The 23,968-nt window shown below is 38.4% G+C and overlaps 1 protein-coding gene across 4 annotated transcripts in view; it reads left to right on the top strand.

The window, feature by feature from the left end:
- Positions 1–23,968, top strand: part of UBE3D (ubiquitin protein ligase E3D) — a 240,077-nt gene that overhangs the window by 133,300 nt on the left and 82,809 nt on the right. For 3 of the 4 annotated variants that reach the window (XR_015251364.1, XM_086707326.1, XM_086707325.1), the window contains one exon: positions 22,557–23,135. The exons of the other annotated variant lie outside the window; for it this stretch is intronic. Coding sequence is in view for 2 of the 3 variants with exons in the window: in XM_086707325.1 (XP_086563451.1) it covers positions 22,557–22,577 (21 nt within the window). In the remaining variant the exon portion in view is untranslated. Of the gene's footprint in view, positions 1–22,556; positions 23,136–23,968 lie in introns of those variants that run through there. 4 annotated transcript variants of the gene reach the window in all.

The raw sequence follows: 23,968 nt of genomic DNA, 5'->3' as shown, positions 1-23,968 counted from the left end.
AACTTTTCTGTTTGATGAGGTTTGACAATTGTATATACACTAGGTTTCTTGGACCCTTGTTTTCGACTAGATAATTCTTTGTTATAAGGAAACTGTCCTGTTCATCCCTGGCCTTTTGCCACTCAACTCCAGTAGCATCCCCCTAGTCATGACAATTAAAAGTGTCTCCAAGCCTTGCCAAATGTCCCCTAGGATGCAAAATGACCCTGGTCTAGAACCACTGACATACAGCTGTGTAACTACCATTCAGAAAAGAAGATATAAGTCATATCCATTCCTCCAGAACGTTCTCTTTGGGCTCTTTGATTAATCCACCCTCCCCCCAAAACCACAGCATCTAATTTTTATCATCTTAAGTTCATTTTACCTGTATTTAAACTTTGTATAAACTGAATCATACACTATGTACTCTTTTTTTGTCTGCTGTCTTAAACTTAACGTGTGTGTGTGTGTGTGTGTGTGTGTGTGTGTGTGTGTGATTTATCTGTGTTACTGCATTTACGAGTGGTTTATTCTTTCTTACTGCAGAATAGTGACCCATTATATGAATATGCCACAATTTGTTAATACATTCTGCTGTTGATGGATACTTGGGTTGTTTCTGATTTGGGGTTATTTTGAATAAGGCTAATACAAATATTCTGTGGATGTCTTTTTGTAGACATATTTCTATTTCTCTCAGTAAATATCTAGGAGTGGAATTTCACTTCTGCAAGTGGTTATGCCATTTTGCTTGCCCAGCGGCTTTCTAGGAGTGTTAGAGCTGTTCTATGTTGTCATCAACAGCAACATCATTTCGAGTTGTCAGTCTTTTTTATTTTAGCTCTTCTGGTGGATATCTCATTATGACTTTTGTTTGCATTTCTCTGATGACCAGGGATGTTGAGCACCTTTTCAGATGCTTTTTGGTCATTTATCTTCTTTTTTGAAGTGCCTTTTTAAGTCACATTATGGTTAATTTGTGGGAGTCTCCATTACCCCTTATCCTCCACATAGTAGCCTTATAGGAACCTGCTTCTATTCCTCAGGGACTGAAAACCCTTTCACCTTGTGAATAAATTTGGTCAAATTATAAAACTGTGAAACATACCCTTCTATTTTTTTGTTCTCATCTCTGTTTCCAAACAGAAGTTTGGGGTTTAGAGAGTATTTTCCTTTAGTGAAGTCAGAAATACTCCTCCTAACTAGCCAGACAAGTACACAAAACTAATTTTATTTTCTTTGCAATAGATAACCTTTGAATGCCCACAGCCTCATACAGTGATCAGCCCTATGTCATCCTTCCACAACTTTGACAAACAAATTACCAGTAGGACCTGTCCCCACACAAGGCAGTGAGTCACTTTTGTAATTCCATGTCCAAAGGAGATTCTTGGTGAGTCTTTTTCTGGAAGCATTTTTCTTTTACTCATATGGGAATGTCTTTACCTAGTTAAAAAAAAATTACATTCTCTATCCAGAAAGATTCCTTTTTCCATCTAAGTTCTCATAATGGAACTTAGCAATTTCCTTTTAATTCCAATGGAAAAGGAAGGGACTCATTAGCTTTCTTTGTCTTGGGTTTCTGTCCACCAAAATAATTTGTTACTAATGTGGTATTTTTTTTGACCTGTCCTCTGGCTGACCAGACAAAAGGATTCAACTCTGAGTCGTTTAGGACTTGGTTTCTGAACAGGAAACAAGAGCACTTGAAGCTTGGTATTTTCTCACTGCACTTTGAAAAGGAAACATGCTGCATCCCAGAAGGAGAGTGGCTTATGTATACGTGTATACATGAGGTCACATGTACAGAGTGCCATCTGTAGTTGTGATCTCTAAATACCATCCCCCTAAAGGAACCAGGCTATTAGCACCATACTAATGTTACGAACCTAGGGTTCTGGAGAAAAGGAATGGGACTGTACACACTTAACCTCACACTGGGTCTTGGTTGCCCAAATATCCTGACTGGGGGACTGCCATCTGGGCCCACTTATTTCTCCCAGTTTAGAAAGATGAAGACAGGGGCGCCTGGGTGGCGCAGTCAGTTAAGCGGCCGACTTCAGCCAGGTCACGATCTTGCGGTCCGTGAGTTCGAGCCCCACGTCGGGCTCCGGGCTGATGGCTCGGAGCCTGGAGCCTGTTTCCGATTCTGTGTCTCCCTCTCTCTCTGCCCCTCCCCCGTTCATGCTCTGTCTCTCTCTGTCCCAAAAATAAATAAACGTTGAAAAAAAAAATTTTAGAAAGATGAAGACCTTTCAGGGAAAGAAACTTCAGGGAAATTTTTAAGAAACGTTGTTCCTTTTCAAAGAAATTCTTTACCCCTAAATCAATGGAAAATAGAAAACATTTGTCAAAAGTGTTTAAAGCCTATATCAGGTGGAATAGTTCTGAGAGCACAGCACAGCCAGTGGAATATTGTTTATGCTCACAGCCTGTTAGCAAATTGCGGTGTGTTAAAGATACCCAAAACAATATGTGAGTTTCAAAAGTTTCTTCCCTCCCCATCAAATCATAATGTATTTTTTCTCATGGTTTTATGACTTGGACAACTAATATAGTCTTTACTCTCATCAGATCAAAACTTAACGTTTCTGTGTCTCCTCTTAAAACTTCTCTAATCCTGAAAGTTTTTTTTCTCCTTTTACTATGGAGTACCCCTAGATACTTGATATTTAATTTTGTAGGTTACCAGTCATGAATTTCAGACCCCTTTTAGGCATAGAGGAAGAAAACTTTTCCAGGCACAAGTGTAGGGAAGAGATTGCCTGTTTGGGGCCAGTCACAAACACTGTCGTGTCTGGTGTAATCCTTGACCAGCAGAGGAAGAGGGAAGCCCATCTCATAGCCCCACCTAAGGCATGAAGACCGAGCAACCTGACCACGTTTTCTCTGGAAAATACGTGTGTTCTTTCTCCTAAACCCAGCTACCTCTTTCAGGTACATGTTGTGCCAGCCCTGACTTTCACTGAAATATGCAAATTCCTCAGTTAATCGGTGATGCCAGCTCCTAGAACCTGCATTTTTGTGGAGAAATGGCAAGATCCAGATCTTAGCATTTTATGGCAGTTAGCTGATTTTAAAGAATGATGGTATGTCCCGACAAAATATCATTGAACTTTGGTCATTTCTGAGTATTTGATGCCCCAATAGCCAGAAAAGTCCAGTTCACATTGTAATACACTAATGATTGAGTGGTTTGGGGTCGCATTTATAGCCACCCATTCATTCCCACTGTTTTATAGAATGTCTTGAATAATCAGACTCTTCTTTCTAGTTAATGTTATGATATAATTTGGATATAGAGTAAAACCTTGGATTGCGAGTAACTTGTTCTGTGAGTGTTGGGCAAAACGAGCAAACATTTCTTTCTTTTTTTTTTTTTTTTAAAGGAGAAATGGACAAGCTTCTGATCGTTTGAGAGATCTTTAATTTTTTTTTAATGTTTATTTATTTTTGAGATAGAGAGAGAGACAGAGCATGAACAGTGGAGAGGCAGAGAGAGAGGGAGACACAGAATCTGAAACAGGCTCCAGGCTCTGAGCTGTCAGTACAGAGCCCGACGTGGGGCTCGAACTCACGGACTGTGAGATCATGACCTGAGCCAAAGTTGGACACTTAACCGACTAAGCCACCCAGGCGCCCCCAAACATTTCTAATAAATTTTAACTTGATAAACAAGCGATGCCTTGTAATACAAGTAGTACATGACACCAAATATCACAAGATCACAACTGAGACAATGGTTCTTGAAATTCACTTTGATATACAAGTGCTTTGGATTATGAGCATATTTCCACAATGAATTATGCTCACAAACCAAGGTTTTACTGTATTTGGTAGGGGCCTGATAAATTCAGCCAAATAATTTCATGTAGTAAAGACTCACAGTGTAGTCAGTCATCCTGGATTCAGAGCTGAGTTTTTAATGAGTAGATTATGTTAGTAACAAAGGATGTGCTGGTTTGAACCCCTAGGAATGCTACCTATTACACACCTTCAGAGAACCCCTACACAATACTATCAGTGGCACCTGAGCTTGGAGTTATTTTTTAAGTAGCAGGTGATATTTTGCGCTACATTCTTTACATCTTACATCTACCTTCTTTATTTGCAAACACTATAGGGTGGCAGTGTTTTCTTTAATATCTGCAATTTTGGTAACTGTCACTGGTCGCTGGTAACTGTCATTGTTACTTAAGGTAGTATAAGCCAAAAAAAAAAAAAAAGCTCATTTAAACTTTGGTTATTTTATATATATAATTTTGTATATAATTTGTATATAATTTGTACTCTTTCAAAATAATTAAAGAAACATAGATTCATTCATGAATAGCAGACAGAAAAAAATGCATCTGAAGCAATATTTAAAATACCTTATAAGGGACACCTGGGTGGCTCAGTTGCTTATGGCTCAAGTCATGATCTCACAGTTTGTGAGTTCGAGCCCCACGCCAGTCTTCCTGCTGACAGTATGGAGTCTGCTTGGAAATTCTTTCTCTCCTCCTCTCTCTGCCCCTTCCCTGCTCGTTCTTTCTCAAAATAACTAAATAAACATTTTTTAATAGTAAAATACATAAAACATTTAGGTAGAGTAATGATAATTATCTGTATTCATTTATTGAGGGAGTCATCTGTTCCAGTGCCTGCCAGGCTATTTACTTTATCACTAATTCCTACAGCCATCAGTGGGCAGACCCAGAGGGAGCTGAGGCTCTGAGTGGTCATTCAGCTCAGAGGGCAGGAAGGGAGAAGGGGCAGGTTTCGTCTCCTCTTTCCCTCAGTCCAGAGTCTGGATCTCTGGTCTCCTACAGCTTCTAGCTGTGTACAGAGTGCTGCCTTCTCACGCTAATCTGTTTTTTCATTTCTCTGTTTCATATACTCTGTCTCCGGCTTTGTGCAGTCTTTCCATATCACTTAGAGTTCACCCTTTTGTACCTTCCGAGTACCTCTCTGATTGTTCTGGCTTCTCCTGGAGCTTAAATGATGGGTACAAAACTTACCACTCTGAACCTTGATCTCTACCTACCCTTTCCTAGCACCAGACCCTAAGCTGTTGTTGACTTGGAGAAGCTCCATGAGCAGTCCCATGTAAAAGAGCCCCTCTTTGTTTTGCATGTGACCTAAAGTGAAAAAAGGTGAAACTTGTAGTGAAATATCACATAGCATTGTCCTCCTCAGTGTTCCCCTGTGTCAGTACCAGAGTTTACTTTCGTTTCATTTTGTAATTCTAAAATCCTCATAAGCCATTCTCCACCCGTTCTTTAAAATAAATAGATTACCAGTTTTATGATCCCTGTTTATTCCTAGCAACTCCAAATAACAGGCTTAAGAAATAAATGATGTTTATTTAAAAATGGATATGTTACTATGTTTTCCTTTTTAAAGATTTATGTGCCTTTAAATATTATATTTTCAAAGTAATGCCTAAGTAGTAAATGGCTAAAGAAAATAAACATCTGGTTATAATTTGATCCTCTTACTTGCCAGTCCTTAACTGTTACTTGATTATTCCAAGTTATAATCCTTTTTACTGAACTGCCTAAACTATGCCAGTATAATTCATCCTACTTTTTAAACTTACAGACAAAAATTCCTTTCCGAGATTTTATGCCAATTTCTCATCCATCCTGTTGGCTCTCCTCATTTGCCAGACACGTTCCCTTCTAATCAAAGAATTATTTTCTCTATACAAGAAGGGCTTTATTGTGCATCCTGGCTTTTCTTTGTCTTGTTTACATCTAATCCAAAAAAAGTAATCTACTTTCTTCTCAAAAAATAGAGTACCTGCATCATTTTAACTGCTACTAAATCTGGTTTAAAATTAGAATGTTATGGATTCTTTTTTCAACTAAAGTTACTATAGCAATTATCTCTCGCCATAATTAGGTAGAAGGGAGCTTTTATGATGGAGTGAATACTAGGCTCAGAAACAGAGACCTGGTTGCAAATCCAGTGTTATTCCTGGCTTATAGTAGTGAGCAGAATTTACTTACCTTCTTGGAATCTTGGTTCCTCTTTTATAATTTGGGGGCAATTAAATTAGATATTTAATTCAAGTTTTTTTTTAAGGATTTAGCGAGATGAGACTGTGCCTTGCACTTAATTTCTTCACTGCATCAAAAACATATTAACATTTACTAAAGAACTTTTATAAAATATTAAAAAAATTAAACCCCCTATGGGTAGGTAAAGAAAAAGGACGTGAATTCACAATTAACCAATTTACAAGAAAAACAAATTATTAAACAAACATTTGGGAGAATGTTTAAACTCATAGCAAGTAAATAAATTCAAAAAGCATTGTTATTTATTTTATTTGTTTTATTTTTCAAATTTACATCCAAATTAGTTAGCATATAGTGAAACAATGATTTCAGGAGTAGATTCCTTAATGCCCCTTACCCATTTAGTCCATCCCCCCTCCCACAACCCTTCTAGTAACTCTCAGTTTGTTCTCCACATATGAGTGTCTTCTGTTTTGTCCCCCTCCCTGTTTTTGTATTATTTTTGTTTCCCTTCCCTTATGTTCATCTGTTTTGTCTCTTAAAGTCCTCATATTAGTGAAGTCATATGATTTTTGTCTTTCTCTGACTGACTAATTTCATTTAGCATAATACCCTCTAGTTCCATCCACATAGTTGCAAATGGCAAGATTTCATTCTTTTTGATTGCTGAGTAATACTCCATTGTGTGTGTGTGTGTGTATATATATATATATATATATATATATATATATACCACATCTTCTTTATCCATTCATCCATTGATGGACATTTGGGCTCTTTCCATCCTTTGGCTATTGTTGATAGTGCTGCTATAAACATGGGGGTGCATGTGTCCCTTTGAAACAGCACACCTGTATCCCATGGATAAATGCCTAGTAGTGCAATTGCTGGGTCATAGGGTAGTTCTATTTTTAGTTTTTTGAACCTCCATACTGTTTTCCAGAGTGGCTACACCAGCTTGCATTGCCACCAACAATGCAAAAGAGATCCTCTTTCTCCGCATCCTCGCCAACATCTGTTGTTGCCTGAGTTGTTAATGTTACCCATTTTGACAGGTGTAAGGTGGTATCTCATTGTGGTTTTGATTTGTATTTCCCTGATGATGAGTGATGTGGAGTATTCTTTCATGTGTCGGTTGGCCATCTGGATGTCTTCCTTGGAAAAGTCTGTTCATGTCTTTTGCCCATTGCTTCACTGGATTGTTTGTTTTTTGGGCGTTGAGTTTGATAAGTTCTTTATAGATTTTGGATACTAACCCTTTATCTGATATGTCATTTGCAAATATCTTCTCCCATTCTGTCGGTTGCCTTTTAGTTTTGCTGATTGTTTCCTTCGCTGTGCAGAAGCTTTTTATTTTGATGAGGTCCCAGTAGTTCATTTTTGCTTTTGTTTCCCTTGCCTCTGGAGACATGTTGAGTAAGAAGTTGCTGTGGACAAGGTCAAAGAGGTTTTTGCCTGCTTTCTCCTCGAGGATTTTGATGGCTTCCTGTCTTACATTGAGGTCTTCATTTTGAGTTTATTTTTGTGTATGGTGTAAGAAACTGGTCCAGGTTCATTCTTCTGCATGTCGCTGTCCAGTTTTCCCAGCACCACTTGCTGAGGAGACTGTCTTTATTCCATTGGATATTCTTTCCTGCTTTGTCAAAGATTAGTTGGCCATATGTTTGTGAGTCCATTTCTGGGTTCTCTATTCTGTTCCATTGATCTGAGTGTCTGTTCTTGTGCCAGTACCATACTGTTTTGATGATTACAGCTTTGTAGTATAGCTTGAAGTCTGGGATTGTGATGCTTCCTGATTTGGTTTTCTTTTTCAAGATCACTTTGGCTATTTGGGGTCTTTTTTGGTTCCATACAAATTTTACAATTTTTTGTTCTAACTCTGAAGAATTCTGGTGTTACTTTGATAGGGATTACATTGAATATGTAGATTGCTTTGGGTAGTATCGACATTTTAACAATATTTGTTCTTCCTATCCAGGAGCATGGAATCTTTTTCCATCTTTTGGTGTCTTCTTCAATTTCTTTCATCAGCTCTCTATAGTTTTCAGTGTATAGATTTTTCACCTCTTTGGTTAGATTTATTCCTAGGTATTTTATGGTTTTTGGTGCAACTGTAAATGGGATCGATTCCTTGATTTCTCTTTCTGTCACTTCATCGTTGGTGTATAGGAATGCAACCAATTTCTGTGCGTTGATTTTATATCCTGCAACTTTGCTGAATTCATGAATCAATTCTAGCAGTTTTTTGGTGGAATCTTTTGGGTTTTCCATGTAGAGTATCATGTCATCTGCAAAGAGTGAAAGTTTGACCTCTTCTTGGCCAGTTTGGATGCCTTTTATTTCTTTGTGTTGTCTTATTGCAGAGGCTAAGACTTCCAATACTATGTTGAATAACAGTGGTGAGAGTGGACATCCCTGTCTTGTTCCTGACCTTAGGGGGAAAGCTCTCAGTTTTTCCTCATTGAGGATGATATTAGCATTGGGTCGTTCATGTATGGCTTTTATGATCTCGAGTTTGCTCCTTCTATCCCTACATTCTTCAGGGTTTTTATCAAGAAAAGATGCTGTATTTTGTCAAATGCTTTCTCTGCGTCTATTGAGAGGATCATATGGTTCTTGTCCTTTCTTTTATTGATTTGATGAATCATGTTGTTTTGCAGATACTGAACCAGCCCTGCATCCCAGGTGTAAATCCCACTTAGTTGTGGTGAATAATTTTTTAATGTATTTTTGGATCCGGTTGGCTAATATCTTGTTGAGGATTTTTGCATTCATGTTCATCAGGGAAATGGGTCTGTAGTTCTCCTTTTTAGTGGAGTCTTTGTCTGGTTTTGGAATCAAGGTAATGCTGGCTTCATAGAAAAAGTTTGGATGTTTTCCTTCCATTTCTATTTTTTGGAACAGTTTCAAGACAATAGGTGTTAACTCTTCCTTAAATGTTTGGTATAATTCCCCTGGAAAACCATCTGGCCCTGGACTCTTGGTTTTTGGGAGATTTTTGATTACTAATTTGATTTCCTTACTGGTTATGGGTCTTTTCAAATTTTCTATTTCTTACTGTTTCAATTTTGGTAGTGTATATGTTTCTAGGAATTTGTCCATTTCTTCCAGATTACCCATTTTATTGGCATATAATTGCTCATAATATTCTCTTATTATTTTTATTTCGGTTGTGTTGGTTATGATCTCTCCTCTTTCATTCTTGATTTTATTTGAGTCCTTTTTCTTCTTGATCAAACTGGCTAGTGGTTTATCAATTTTGTTAATTCTTTCAAAGAACCAGCTTCTGGTCTCATTGATCTGTTCTACTGGTTTTTTTTGGTTTCAATAGCATTAATTTCTGCTCTAATCTTTATTATTTCCTGTCTTCTGCTGGTTTTGGGTTTTATTTGCTGTTCGTTTTCCAGCTCCTTAAGGCATAAGGTTAGGTTGTGTATCTGAGATATTTCTTCCTTCTTTAGGAAGGCCTGGATTGCTATATACTTTCCTCTTATGACTGCCTTTGCTGCATCCCAAAGGTTTTGGGTTGTGGTGTTATCAATTTCATTGGGTTCCATGAACTTTTTAATTTCCTCTTTAACTTCTTGGTTAGCCCATTCATTCTTTAGTAGGATGTTCTTTAGTCTCCAAGTATATGTTACCTTTCCAAATTTTTTCTTGTTGATTTCGAGTTTCATAGTGTTGTGGTCTGAAAATATGCGCGTTCTGATCTTGATCTTTTTGTACTTACTTAGGGCTGATTTTGTCCCAGTATATGGTCTATTCTGGAGAACGTTCCATGTGCACTGGAGAAGAATGTATATTCTGCTGCTTTAGGGTAAAATGTTCTGAATATATCTGTTAAGTCCATCTGGTCCAGTATGTAATTCAAAGCCATTGTTTCCTTGTTGATTTTTTGATTAGATGATCTGTCCATTGCTGTGAGTGGGGTGTTGAAGTCTCCTACTATTATGGTATTACTATCGATGAGTTTCTTTGTTTGTGATTAATTGATTTATATATTTGGGTGCTGTCACATTCGGTGCATAAACGTTTACAATTGTTAGGTTTTCTTGGTGGATAGACCCCTTGATTATGATATAATGCCCTTCTGCATCTCTTGATATAGTCTTTATTTTAAAGTCTAGATTGTCTGATATAAGTATGGCTACTCCAACCTTCTTTTGTTGACCATTAGCATGATAGCGGTTCTCCATCCCCTTACTTTCAGTGTAAAGCTGTCTTTAGGTCTAAAGTGTGTCTCTTGTAAACAGCATATAAATGAATCTTGTGTTCTTATCCATTGTTACCCTGTGTCTTTTGATTGGAACATTGAGTCCATTGACGTTTAGAGCGAGTACTGAAAGATATGCATTTATTGCCATTATGATGCTTGTAGAGTTGGCGTTTCTGGTCCTTCCTAATCTTTTGTTGCTTTTGGTATTTATTTATTTTTATTTATATATTTTCATCTTTTCTCCCTTAAAAAGTCTCCCTTAAAATTTCTTGCAGGGCTGGTTTAGTGGTCACAAACTCCTTTAATTTGTGTTTGTTTGGGAAACTTTTTATCCCTCCTTCTATTTTGAATGACAGCCTTGCTGGGTAAAGAATTCTTGGCTGCATATTTTTCTGATTCAGCACACTGAATATATCCCGCCACTCCTTTCTGGCCTGCCAAGTTTCTGTGGATAGGTCTGCTTGCAAACCTGATCTGCCTTCCCTTGTAGGTTAGGGACTTTTTTTTCCCTTCCTGCTTTCATGATTCTTTCCTTGCCTGAGTATTTTGTGAATTTGACTGTGATATACCTTGTTGATGTTCGGTTTTTGTTGAATCTAATGGGGGTCGTCTGTGCTTCCTGGATTTTGATGTCTCTGTCTTTCCCCAGGTTAGGAAAGTTTTCCATTATGATTTGCTCACATAACCCTTCTACCTGTATTTCTCTCTCTTCCTCTTCTGGGACCCCTATTATTCTGATGTTGTTCATTTTTAATGAGTCACTGATTTCTCTAATTCTTAAATCGTGCTCTTTTGCCTTAATCTCCCTCTTTTTTTCTGCTTTGTTATTCTCTGTAAGTTTGTCCTCTACATCGCTGATTCTCTGTTCTGTCTCATCCATCCTTGCTGCCGCAGCATCCTTTCAAGATTGCAGCTCAGTTATACCGTTTTTTGTTTCACAATTAACCAATTTACAAGAAAAACAAATTATTAAATAAACATTTGGGAGAATGTTTAAACTCATAGCAAGTAAATAAATTCAAAAAGCATTGTTATTTTTTTTTAATTTTTTTTCAACGTTTTTTATTTATTTTTGGGACAGAGAGAGACAGAGCATGAACAGGGGAGGGGCAGAGAGAGAGGGAGACACAGAATCGGAAACAGGCTCCAGGCTCCGAGCCATCAGCCCAGAGCCTGACGCGGGGCTCAAACTCACGGACCGCGAGATCGTGACCTGGTTGAGGTTGGACGCTCAACCGACTGCGCCACCCAGGCGCCCCCTTGTTATTTTTTTTTTTAATTAAGTTTGTGCTGATTAAAAAACAAAGACCTAATGCTAATGGCATTGCCAGTTGGTACAGCTCACTGGAAAAAATATGCATCAAATTATAATAATATTTATACCTTTCAATCTAGTAATCCCATTCCTGAGACTCAACCCTAAGGGAATATTATAAAATATGGAAAAAAATCTATAAACATGAAAATGATTGATGCTTATGATCTTAATAAACCTGGGAACAACTTAAGTTTGTAATGGATTAAATTAAGATGGACTATTTTACAGCTATTAAAATATGAGTAAAGACTTACTGAGCAACATATAAAACTGTTGATGATATCAAAAATTATGCCCATATGATAATCGATATAAAAATGTATCTTAAAACTATATAGAAATAGGCCCAAGTGATAATTATGTTAGATTTTATAATACATTTTTTTTCCTTTTTCTCCATATGTTTTCTAAGGTAATATTACTTTTAAGAGTAAAATTAGAGGGGCACCTGCCTGGCTCAGTCGCTTAAGTGTCTGACTTGGGCTCAGGTCATGATCTCGCGATTTGTGGGTTCGAGCCCCACATCGGGCTCTGTGCTGACAGCTCAGAGCCTGGAGCCTGCTTTGGATTCTGTCTCTCTCTCTCTCTCTCTGCCCCTCCCCCACCCATGCTCTGTCTCTCTCTCCCTCTCTCAAAAATAAATAAACATTAAAAAATTGTTTTAAAAAAGTGAAATTAGAATTTAAGTCTAATGTATTCAGTGTGAAAAAAAATATTTATTGAGTGCCTATTATGTACCTGGAAATTTTGCTATGACATTTTGAATTTTAAAAAATGCCAGAATACTTTCCTCATTATTTACTCCAGGGCAATAAAAAAGCAAAAAAAGAATGTGCTTAGTGGACTATTTAGAATAAGTGGTTCATATACAACCTAAGATTTAAGGTGCTATTGTGTGTAACCTAAGCATTTAATGCCAGGCTGTCAGCCCAACCACATTAAATATAATGGTGTTCTGTCTCACTGTAGCCATCTGCTTCAGGACTCATTCCAAAATTATCTTACTAGCTTACTCAGGTCATTCCACTGAGGAAATGAAATATCAGTGATATATTGACCAGAACATCAATGTGGGCAAGATTTTAAATAATGTATCTCAAGCTACATGTAGAGGTAACTGGATTGAAGTAAGCTAGACAAGATCATTTGCCAAGAATTGTAGCATTATTGGGGCACCTGGATGGCTCAGTGGGTTAAGCGTCTGACTTCAGCTCAGATAACGATCTTCAGGTTTGTGAGTTCAAGCCCCGCATCAGGCTTGTGCAGACAGCTTGGAGTCTGGAGCCTACTTTGGATTCTGTGTGTCCCTCTCACTCTCTGCCCCTCCCTGACTCGTGCTTCCTGTCTCTCTCTCTCTCAAAAATAAATAAACATTAAAAAAATAGAAAAATAATTGTAGCATTATTTTTTGTTGAAATTTTTATTTAAATAGTTGTACATTCACTTGTTGTTATCAGAAATAATGTAAAAGATTACTTGTGTCCTTTACCCAGGTTCCCCAAAGGAAACATTGTTCAGAACTGTAGTATATTGTCACAACCAGGGTATTGACATGGTATGGTCCCTCCCATCTTACTCAGATTTCCCTGGTTTTATTTTATTCCTCTGTGTATGTGTGTGCACATGTATGAAGTACCACACAATTTTATCACTGTATGTTTGTTTCCAACACCATTGTCAAGACAGTGAGCAGTTGCGTTGGCAGTTAAACCAGGATCCATCCTGTTGCCCTGTTATAATCACACCATCTCTCCCCAACCACTACCCCTAACCCCTGGCAACCACTACTCTGTCCTCTCTTTGTAAAAATTTCTCATTTCCAAATGTTATATACAATGGATCAGAATAGAAAATCCAGAAATAAACCCACAATTACATGTTCAAGTAATGTTTGACAAAGCAGGAAAGAATATCTAATGGGAAAAAGTCTCTTCAACAAATGATGTTGTTAAAACTGGACAACAACATGCAAAAGAATGAAACTGGACCACTCTTTTACACCAAACACAAAAATAAATTCAAAATGGATTAAAGGTCTACATGTGACCTGAAGCCATAAAAATCGTAGAAGAGAACACAGGCAATAACTTCTTTGACATCAGCTGTAGCAACTTCTTTCTACATATGTCTCCTGAGGCAAGGGAAACAAAAGCAGGAATAAACTACTGGGACTACATCAAAATAAAAAGCTTCTGCACAGTGAAGGAAACAAACAACAAAACTAAAAGGCAGCCTGTGGAATACAAGATATTAACAAATGACATATCTGATAAAGGGTTAGTTTCCAAAATGTATAAAGGACTTATAAAACTCAACACCCAAAACAAATAATTCAGTTAAGAAATGGGCAGGAGACATGAACAGACATCTCTCCAAAGAAGACATCCATCCAGTGGCATCTGGATGGCTCAGTTGGTTAAGCGTCAGGCTTCAGCTCAGGTCATGATCTCACAGTTCATGGGTTTGAGCTGTGTGTCGGGCTCTGTGCTGACAGCTCAGAGCCTGGAACCTGCTTCAGATTCTGTGTCTTCCTCTCTCTCTGCCCCTCCCCTTCTCACACTCTGTCTTTCTCTTTCTCAGAATTAAATAAATATTAAAACATTTTAATTAAAAAAAAGACATTCATCCAATCAGCCTCGCTTCTCATCAGAGAAATGCAAATCAAAACTACAAGGAGATATCACCTCACACCTGTCAGATTGGCTAAAATGAACAACACAAGAAACAACAGGTGTTAGCAAGGGTGTGGAGAAAGGGGAACCCTCTTGTACTGTTCATGGTAATGCAAACTAGTGCAGCCACTGTGGAAAACAGTATAGAGACTCCTCAAAAAGTTATGAACTTTTTATAATCAGTCTTATGATCCAGCAATCACACTACTGGGTATTTACCCAAAGATTACAAGAACACTAATTCAAAGGGATACACCCATGTCTTTATAGCAGCCTTATTTACAGTAGCCAAACTGTAGACAGAGTCCAATGTCCATCAACTGATGAATGGATAAAGAAGAAGTGGTATATATACAATGGAATATTATTCAGCCATAGAAAAGAATGAAATTTTGCCATTTGTAATGACATGGATGGAACTGGAGAGTATAATGCTACATGAAATAAGTCAGAGAAAGACAAATACCGTATGATTTCACTCTCATACATTTTGAGGTCGGCTTTTTTTAACTCAGCATAATTCCCTGGAGATTCTTCCAAGTTGCATGTATGTGTAATTTGCTACTTGTTATTGCTGAGTAGTATTCTACAATATTGGTATACCACAGTGGGTTTAACTATACACCTGGTCTGATTCCAGTTTGGGGCTATTAAAATAATGCTCCCATAAATATTTGTGTCCAGCTTTTTGTGTGAACATAAAGTTTTCATTTCTCTGGGTTAAATGTCTAAGACAGCAGTTGCTGGATCATATAGTAAATACATGTTTGCTTTTCAAAGAAATTGCTAAGCCATTTTCTAGAATGCCCATACCATTTTATATCCACCACCTCCCAAGCAGCATATGGAAGATTTTGTTTCTTTGCCAGCTTTTTGGTGCTGTCATGATAGTCTTTATTTTTAATGAAAATTTGGAACAATTTTGTTTACCTGAACTAACCAAATAATTTTGGTAGAGACCCACGTGGGGTAACTAGATTTAGAAAAGAAAACCACATTAAGGCATATCAGGAGCTATCTTTTCCAGCCCCTCCTCACCCCAAAATCATTTACTTAACTCTTAACAGCCTAATTTTACACAGTAGATCAGTTTGAGATATTTGGCCCCTTCAATCTCTAGATAATTAACAAAAAGCACTCAGCTCTCCTTTTGTAGATGTTGGGCCCAATATCCTTTATCAATATCAGGAAATAGGACTGGACATTGTTTCTTTCTTCCTTGTTTGACAGTCTTACTGTCTTCTAGAAGAAAAAATATTTTAAAAAAATTTTTAATGTTTATTTTTTTATGTTTATTTGTATTTTTTTCTTTAGCGTTTTTTTTTTTTTTTTTGAGAGAGAGAGAGAGAGAGAAAGAGAGACAGAGCACGAGCGGGGGAGGGGCAGAGAGAGAGGGAGACACAGAGCCTGAAGCAAGCTCCAGGCTCTGATCTGTCAGCACAGACCCCAACATGGAGCTCACACCCACAAACTCTAGACCATGACCTGAGCCAAAAAGTTGGATGCGTAACTGACTGAGCCACCCAGGCGCCCCGAAAAAATGTGTTTTATAAGGATTTTTGGACCCCCTAAACCAGTGTCTTCCTTTTGCACTGGTCTGGAAATGAAGATGCTGGATTAGGATTTAGACTTGTGTTTGAGTCCCTCTTCTTATTAGCTGTGCCACTATAAATAAGTCCCTTTCTAAGTTTGCTCGGCTGCGTAAAATGAATGGATTAGACTAGTGGCTCTCAGACTCTAACATAGAGTAGAGTCATCTGGAGGACTATTAGACACCAATTGCTGGGCTCCATCCCTAGAGTTTCTGATTCAGCAGATGTAGAATAGGGCACAAGAATTAGCCTAACAATTTCCTGGTGATGCAGATCAAGCTTGTCCAGAGACAGCACCTAAGGAATCACTGGACTAGATTATGCTAAAATACCCTCTGGGCCCAATAGTCAATACCATCCCTTAACCCCCAAAGAAACCCCTCAAATTTGCTTTCTTGTAAAATGTTTTGTATTTATCTTTTTTTTCTTAAAGTGATACAGATATATAGTGGAATTAATGCAGCCATTAAAAAAATATCATAGAAAAATAATCATTGTTATGGGAAGATCACCACAATAGATTATTAGGCTAAAAAGGACCTATGTATTACAAAGCAGCATATATAAAAATGTCCAGTTACGCATAGATAATAGAAGTCTAGAGAGCTATATCTAAAGTGTTAGTAGTTATAGCTGATAGTGGAGTTACAAAAATTTTATTTTCCTAATTTTTTCTGTAATTCATATAATCATTAATCAGTTATTAAAAAAAAAACTGAGCAATACAACTCTCAATTGCTCTAAGTTTTAAGAATTACAGTAAAGAACTTATTGAATACTAACCAACAACAGTAAGCTGTTCAGGTATGATATACTATTGTCTAGGACCATTTGCAAAGGCAGCGGTGAACCTCCTTAGCCTTTTCCCTGAAAAAAGTGTGGTAAATCACCCTTGTGCCTTCTTCCTACTTGATAGAATTCTGCACTCACGCACCTGCATCTGAATAGGTCTGGCCCCAGGACCACTCATTACAGCATCACATCACTGCCTACTTAATGTAGGCACTTTTCCAACTGTTAGCCAGTGGGATCCACACTGCTAACCTCACAGGCTAACCTCTCCTCCATCCTTGACAATGGGTCAGAAAGTGTTTTATCAGGCAGCTTTCTGCCTTAGTCGTATCTCTCTTAGAAGAATTAATATTTACAAGTAAAATAGGAATTTAAAAACATCACTGAAATAAGTCTGTTTAGATGGCAGAAACCAGTCATCTGCTATAGAAGGGTATTTTGTTTCCCATGTGTGTTCATGTCCCTGCCTGGGATTTCTAATTGTACTGATATCCCAAGTATGTCATCTTCTTCAACACTCATTCATGTCAATGTTAAGAGAGATAGATAAGAATGAACATAGCTGCCTTGAAAGATTACTTATTAAAGTAGTTTTGCTACTAAATATTTGAATTCATTGATACTGGAGAAAAATACTCCTTTGTTTCTGAGCTCTGACAACTGTTTCTGAATAAACTTGTTTGGTAAGAGGCCTGTCGCCAACAGGACAATGCAGTGGGATTGTCACAACACCACATCCACGGCTGTGGTTGTATCGCTGGTTCTCTTCTGCCAAGTTATCTCCTGTAGATATTCCATAGGATTGAGAAGTTAAAAAGACCTTTTGATATATGAGTGATGGTGTATTTATTGTGGTAGCACTGTTTTTTTATATTGTGCATTTGAACACCCACCCAGAATTATTGATTTTAACAAATGTGTCTTGACTTGAGGCAGTATTTTTTATGTAACATCTAAAGACTACTGCCATAGAAACGTTCACCCCATGGGTTTGCTGTCATTAGCACAGTTATTCATTTGCTTTATATAACTGGAAGCTTCAGTGATCGCATCAGAACCACTAGTTCACTATAGTGTTACAGTAGCACCATCCAATGCCAACAATATTCTCCACCATCCCCTTGGTCCAAAAGAAGTGAGGAGAATTTTATGTCTAGAACTTACTTGCTTTGGTGAATAGGATCAAGATCTAGTAACCGTTGAATTTGTCCATGTTTTCGGCTCTATGTACAGATGAAAGGACATCAGTCCTAGTTTCTCCCCCACACATCTCTCTCTTCTGATACGAGACATACTGCTGGCTTTCCACCTAGAAGTCCACTGGGAAACAGCCAATCTTAGCTTAACTGGTTCCTGCATAGATGAAAATCAGCAGGCTTTTTATTTATATTTAAATTATCATAGTGCATCCATGGCTTAAAGAAAATACAAGGCCAAGGTTTAAATTAAGTTACAGACATCCATCTTACTCTTTCTTTCCTATTTTCTACAAGCTCTTATGGATTTTATGCAGAAAGTCAGGAGTTGGAAGGCTGCATGGATGTTCCCTTAGTCTGGAGTCTTGGTCTGCTGTTGAGTATACACATAATTGTTGTCATCTTGGAGGGAGAGGATCTTCTTCCTTATTGTATTGTTTCTTTGGTCTTTTGTTGCATCCTTCCAGTTTGCTAGTCATTCATTTAGCAAGCCACCATCCTTAAGCAGGAAGAAGTGTTTGCCACTCTGTGCCATGCCAGGTTTTGCTTCCCCCTGTCAACACAGTATTCATAATTAGGGTAATAAAGACCTCTCTCAGGGTCTGCCTCAGAAATCTTACTTCCTTTCATAACCCAAGAATGGTATTTTTCTCCCAGCGGGTGTTAGGCATTCATCTCAAAACTTATCCCATATTATTAGAATCATCTCATTCCATGGCTGTCTCCCCCACCAGCCTCTTAGCACCGGGGGAGAATGCCTTCTCAGTGTGGTCTGACTGGGCCAGTCACTGGCGTGTAGACAGTACCTAATGATTAAATGAATTGAATGAATGAAGCCAGGCTGCCACCCCAGAGAGAGAAATCTTATACTATTTATCCAACTCAAAAAGATGAGTCCAGGTATTATCAACATGGGCCTGATCAATGCTGAATTAGTGAGTTAGTAAAAATTAGTTACTGTTATTTTTTAATGTTTATTTATTTTTTATTTTTTTCTTTAATCTTTTTTTTATGTTTTATTTATTTTTGAGAGAGAGAAAGACAGCATAAGCAGGAAAGGGACCGAGAGAGAGGGAGACACAGAATCTGAAGACAGGCTCCAGGCTCTGAGCTGTCAGCGCAAAGCCCGATGCAGGCTCGAACCCACAAGCTGTGAGATCATGATCTGAGCTGAAGTCAGCCACTTAACTGACCGGGCCACCCAGGCGCCCCACTTAATATTATTTAAGATGTTAAATGTATTTGATAAATGCTTGAGTCATTTTCTGAAATTATTTTTATATTTATATTTATATTTTTTGTTTTGTAAATGAAATTTGACTTTTGAAACTGTTGTATAGTATAAAGTATAAACTTCTGATATTTTTCTGAAATTATTTTTATATTTACATTTATATTTTTTGTTTTGTAAATGAAATTTGATTTTCGAAACTGTTTTATAATATAAAGTATAAACTCTTTTCCGTGTCATAAAACATTCTATTTCAGAACATAACTTTGAACATGAGCCATACCTAAACAAAAATACATATTTAAGGCATGGTTTTATATGTTTAATACCTACAATACTCTTTAAAGAACATTTGTGTGTGGCTATGCTTATTCTAAAGAGTTTCTTCTAAACCTTGCAGTTGCTATGAAATTCACATTTTCCAGTATTTTACTGTTTTATCTGTCTTGTTTAGCAACCCCAAAGCACTTAGATAGCCTTTTCTTTTAATGTTAATCTTGTGCAGCCTGCCTTGACAGCATATTTTTTTATTGATTGAAATTTCAAATCTATGGTGAGGAATTGAATTTAATAATATAAATTTGTTAACTAAGATAAAAGAACATTAAAAAGTGTTTAACATATTCTGTAAATGTATTAAAGCATTTTAAACTGAAATTTGGTCAGCTATCACATCAGCCTAGCCCTGTTTGTTGTGGTTTAAGAAGATTGTTTTTAGGTGATGACTCAAAGCAGAGACATTATTTTTAGACATCTTTACCTCCTCGCCCTCTTGCTATTCCCAACTGTCCAAATTCAAGTGCACAGAATAGGGAGACTCAAACCTTACAGCCAATAGGAAAGAGTCCCATTTCTGTTGTTTTTAAATAATAATATATACTTTTGTAACTATATGTTCCAGAAATGTATCAATGGAGCCTCAAGCTGTGGCTGTGCTCATGTACTCTGAAAAGCCTTAAAACTTTTACTTTTGAGAATCAAACTAAAAAGATGAAATACAGAGAGTTTTCTTAGTGTAATGAAACAAAATTATCCTCAGAATAAATGGCAGTTAGGGCAAACAGTTTTTGCTGTCATCGATAAAAGCTAGAGAACACAAAATCAGCGTTAGAAATGCTGAAATATATTAACTCGCAGTGTTTTAAATAAAAAGAAGCTAAAATGCATTGTACAGTACCTGTTCCCAAGGATGATTGCAGTTTTTTGTTATTAAGAACTGCAAAATACATTATGTACTTGGCAGGCAGAATTATGAAAACTAGACCTGAAAAGACATATTGGGTCAAATTCTAAAGTTTTCCCTTCTTGGTGCGGGGGGAGGGGGCTCCATTTTGCATTATTTAATCAGCTCAGTCTCTTGTGTAATAGTTCCATCCTGAGTTCATATTCACAGGCATGCAAAAGAAAATAAATCTTTGATATTTGAGGCAATCATGAAGATTAAAAGTCCCCAAACCTCTGCAGTTTACCTCATTCGTCCGAAAACTTCTAGTGGGAAAAGCACGGGTTAGGAATCAAAATTTCTTCCTGAGCCCATTATTGCCACTTAATAGCTTTGTATCCTGAGCAAGTCACTTAATTTTTCTGAGCTTCTGTTTCTTCATTTGCTTTATGTAAATCACAGGTTATACTCAGGATGAAAGCAGTCCAAATAGGCTTCATAAACTATGAAGTGTTGTACAAGTTTCAGATAGGTCCAGTTATAATTCCCGTTTTGCAGATGAGGAAAGGCTGAGGGAGGCTGCTAACAAGATTGTTGAAGGTCACACAGCTGGTGAATAGAGATCTAGCTTTAAGCGCTTATGTCTATAATGTTGGTATTTTTCAGCATCAGCACTATTGACATTTTAGGGCTGATAATTCTTTCTTGTGGAGGGCTGTCCTGTGCATTATAACACGTTTAACAATACCCCTGGCCTCTACTCCCTAGATGCCAATAGCGTCCCCCAATTTATGATAACCGAAACGTCTGCAGACACTGCCAAATGTCCCCTGGTGGGTAAAATCACCCCAAGTTGAGAACCGCTGGTCTGTCTGTGTGATTCCAGGGGTAAAGTTATTAACCACTTTTATGGTGATGTTTATCAGTGGTATTATTCTGAGTGGTTTCTGGTTGGAATACTCCACGACATAGCAATTTTCCGAATTAAAAAGGAGACAACTGGTTTTCCTATTTCTCAATATTAACAGTGGCATTGTCTTTGGAAGGTCTTCCCCATAAACTGTTCTTACAGAAGCAGAGTATCACCTGACAGAGACACTATCTACAGTGATCCAGAAGCCAGACTGATAACCTTTCCCCTGTAATTCCATGGTCATCCCCTAAGGGGCCCCACTGTTCTCTCTTGAACAGCCCCATCTCCTCTGGAGTATTCATGGGCTCCTGATTGATATCTGTTATCAGCTGAAAGGCAAGGGAGAGGAACACATGTATTTTCATAACCATTATCTCATCTAATCCTCACAGTAAGCCCTTGAGATTTGTATCAATTGTCTGTGTTTACATTTTGTTTAGGAATCTTAACCTTTCTTCTTTGCCTGCTCCTTCAACTTTGGTGTTCTCATTGCAAAACTTGATATAGAAAACTCAGCAGGAAGTTGATATGGAAACGCAGCAGGGGCCTTTCTCACCAGCTCTGTATGAAGAGTAACAGCCTTCTGAATTACTCAACAGAAAGCCGATGCTTTCTGCCCTGCATGACTCTTCCTTTTTCCTTTCCCCTTAACAGGGATCATTAAATACATGCCTCCTTTGACTGCATTTGGGGACTTAAGAACCAACTGTCCGGGAGTAGAATGTTTTTTAGTTCTGTTGCTCACTCTTTCCCCCAAAAAAGGCCAAGCATGACTTTGCCAGTCCTCCCACACTTCCCCATCTTTGTCTCTAATCTGCAGTCTGCGCTCTTCCTGATACTGGGACAGTTCCCAATTTATTTATCACTTCTGAACTCAACTTTTATGATCAACTTTAGTGTTTGTTTCTCTGTTGTTTAAAACTCCTGGGGGAAATAGATGCATTTGATCTGGGCCTCATTAAATAATCTGAAACGATTTTGTACGTAGACCTGAATTTTTTTAAACACTAAGTTTTAAGATCAGTTGCTACCGACAAGCCCAATAAATATAACTGAATGTGATTAAAAGCATTCACACGACCTGGGGAGAGGCTGGCAGTGAGGAGCTGGACTTGGCGGGAATCTTCTGGACTCAAACTTCTGCTCACGGAAAGTCCAAAATAAGGCAGTCTGAAACAATGGGAAGGAGGACTGGATTACTTCACGGCCGTACAGCTTCAGTGTCAATTAAAACTTATTTATTTTTTTCTTTAAAGTGCATGCGAATCATGTTAATTACTACATGGTTCATTTAAAAAGGAGTAATTGGCTCCCGCTGTAAAATGGCAGTGTCTCCCCGGACCCAGGAGTTATTTTTCTTTTGTAGATCAGCATGCGTCTCTATTGACCAGAGTTCCCTGATTCTGATTTGACGTGCACTGAACCATTTCATCATGTTATATAAGTGAAGCATCGTGGGTTTTTCTTCCTTCTCCAGGTGGCCTTTTTGAAGATGTAACTGTTGGAGCCGAGACATTCCTGTCCCTGGAAGACAGCTCTCCCGCACAGAGCACCCCAGAGGCCAGCATTCTGCACAGTAGGCAGCCATTACAGAGACAAGAACCAGAGCTACTGAATAAGAGCATCCTGTGGAAGTTGTGAGTTTACTGGTTCGCATATACTCTCCATGAGAGGAGTTCACTTCAAATCTTTGAAGAACCAAGACTGTGAAGAACGTTGTCATAGCAGGTTGAGGAAAGTGTAGAAGGTATGTCTCTATTTCCCACAGAGAGGAATATTCCAATATGTGCCGCGTCAGCACCACCTGGAAGGAGATTAGCTAGTGGAGTCCCATCTGTCCTTTGTGGAACGCAGTGAGGGGCTTCACTGGTGGATCTGAAAGTTAACTGCCGTACATCCAAGCAAATAAACTTACATAAGCTTCCCATTTGGTTTGTTTCAAACAAATGTTTAGGAAGAAAAATAATAGGAATTTGTATGCCTTATTCAGAAGAGATGCTCAGTGAATAAATGTTTGTTGAATGGTTATCACATTAAAGGTTTTCCTGTTTATGCAGGCCTGCACGGGTTCCTTTTCTTTATTTCCTTTACCAAATACTGTTGCTGATCAACAGATGCACCTCACTGGCGTCCCAGTATATACTGGTCTTAATCCTTGTGTGCCAGAGCCGGTGGAGAGGAAGCCGTGGAGCGAGCATGATGGAGCTAGGGAGATTGCTACAGAGCATCACGGCGAGCTGCTGATTTCACAGAGATGGTTGGATCCTCTCCCACAGTCCCCCAGCTCCGGGCAGAGCTGCTCCGAGAGCCAGGCAGATCCCCTGTCTGTCACAAGGACAGTCTGGATCTGCACCCGTACCTGCTGCTCGCCCAACCTTGTGGTGTTCATCCTAGCCTACAGGCTGCCTTATACCTCTGTGCCCCCAAAACGCTGGGTTTTATGTCCCTGGATTTCCTAACACCCAAAACGTGGGTGTCACTTGGCCTTGTGCTTTAGCGAACTTTCTGTTTCACCCAGACCCTTGTCCTGCCAGCACAGCCATGCTGCGGCACTCCTAATGTGTAACGGGCAGACTGACACAGGACCAAAACCCATCTGTTTGGCCCTGCAGCGTCACTTTCTTTATTAAGCGCAGTTTGAAACAGCAAAGATCTCAGTGATCTGTCCAAGACACACAGCCACAGATGAGAATTACTTTGGTTTCTCTTAAGCTACTAAGCTCCCAAATACCAAGCTGGTTTTCCATGCTTTCGATTTCTAGCTGTCAGTATAGAGCAGGGTTTCTCCACCTTAGCACCATGTAGGTTTGGGGCCAGATGACAGTTTGTTGTAAGAGATTGTCCTCTGCTGTGGGGAGGAACTCTTTTTCCCTCTCAATTCAGGGGCTG

This window comes from Puma concolor, chromosome B2 (genome assembly GCF_028749965.1).
Source record: "Puma concolor isolate L17-30 chromosome B2, mPumCon1.1.hap2, whole genome shotgun sequence".
NCBI classification, from domain to species: Eukaryota; Metazoa; Chordata; class Mammalia; order Carnivora; family Felidae; genus Puma; species Puma concolor.
This window is presented reverse-complemented; position numbering and strand designations above follow the sequence as displayed.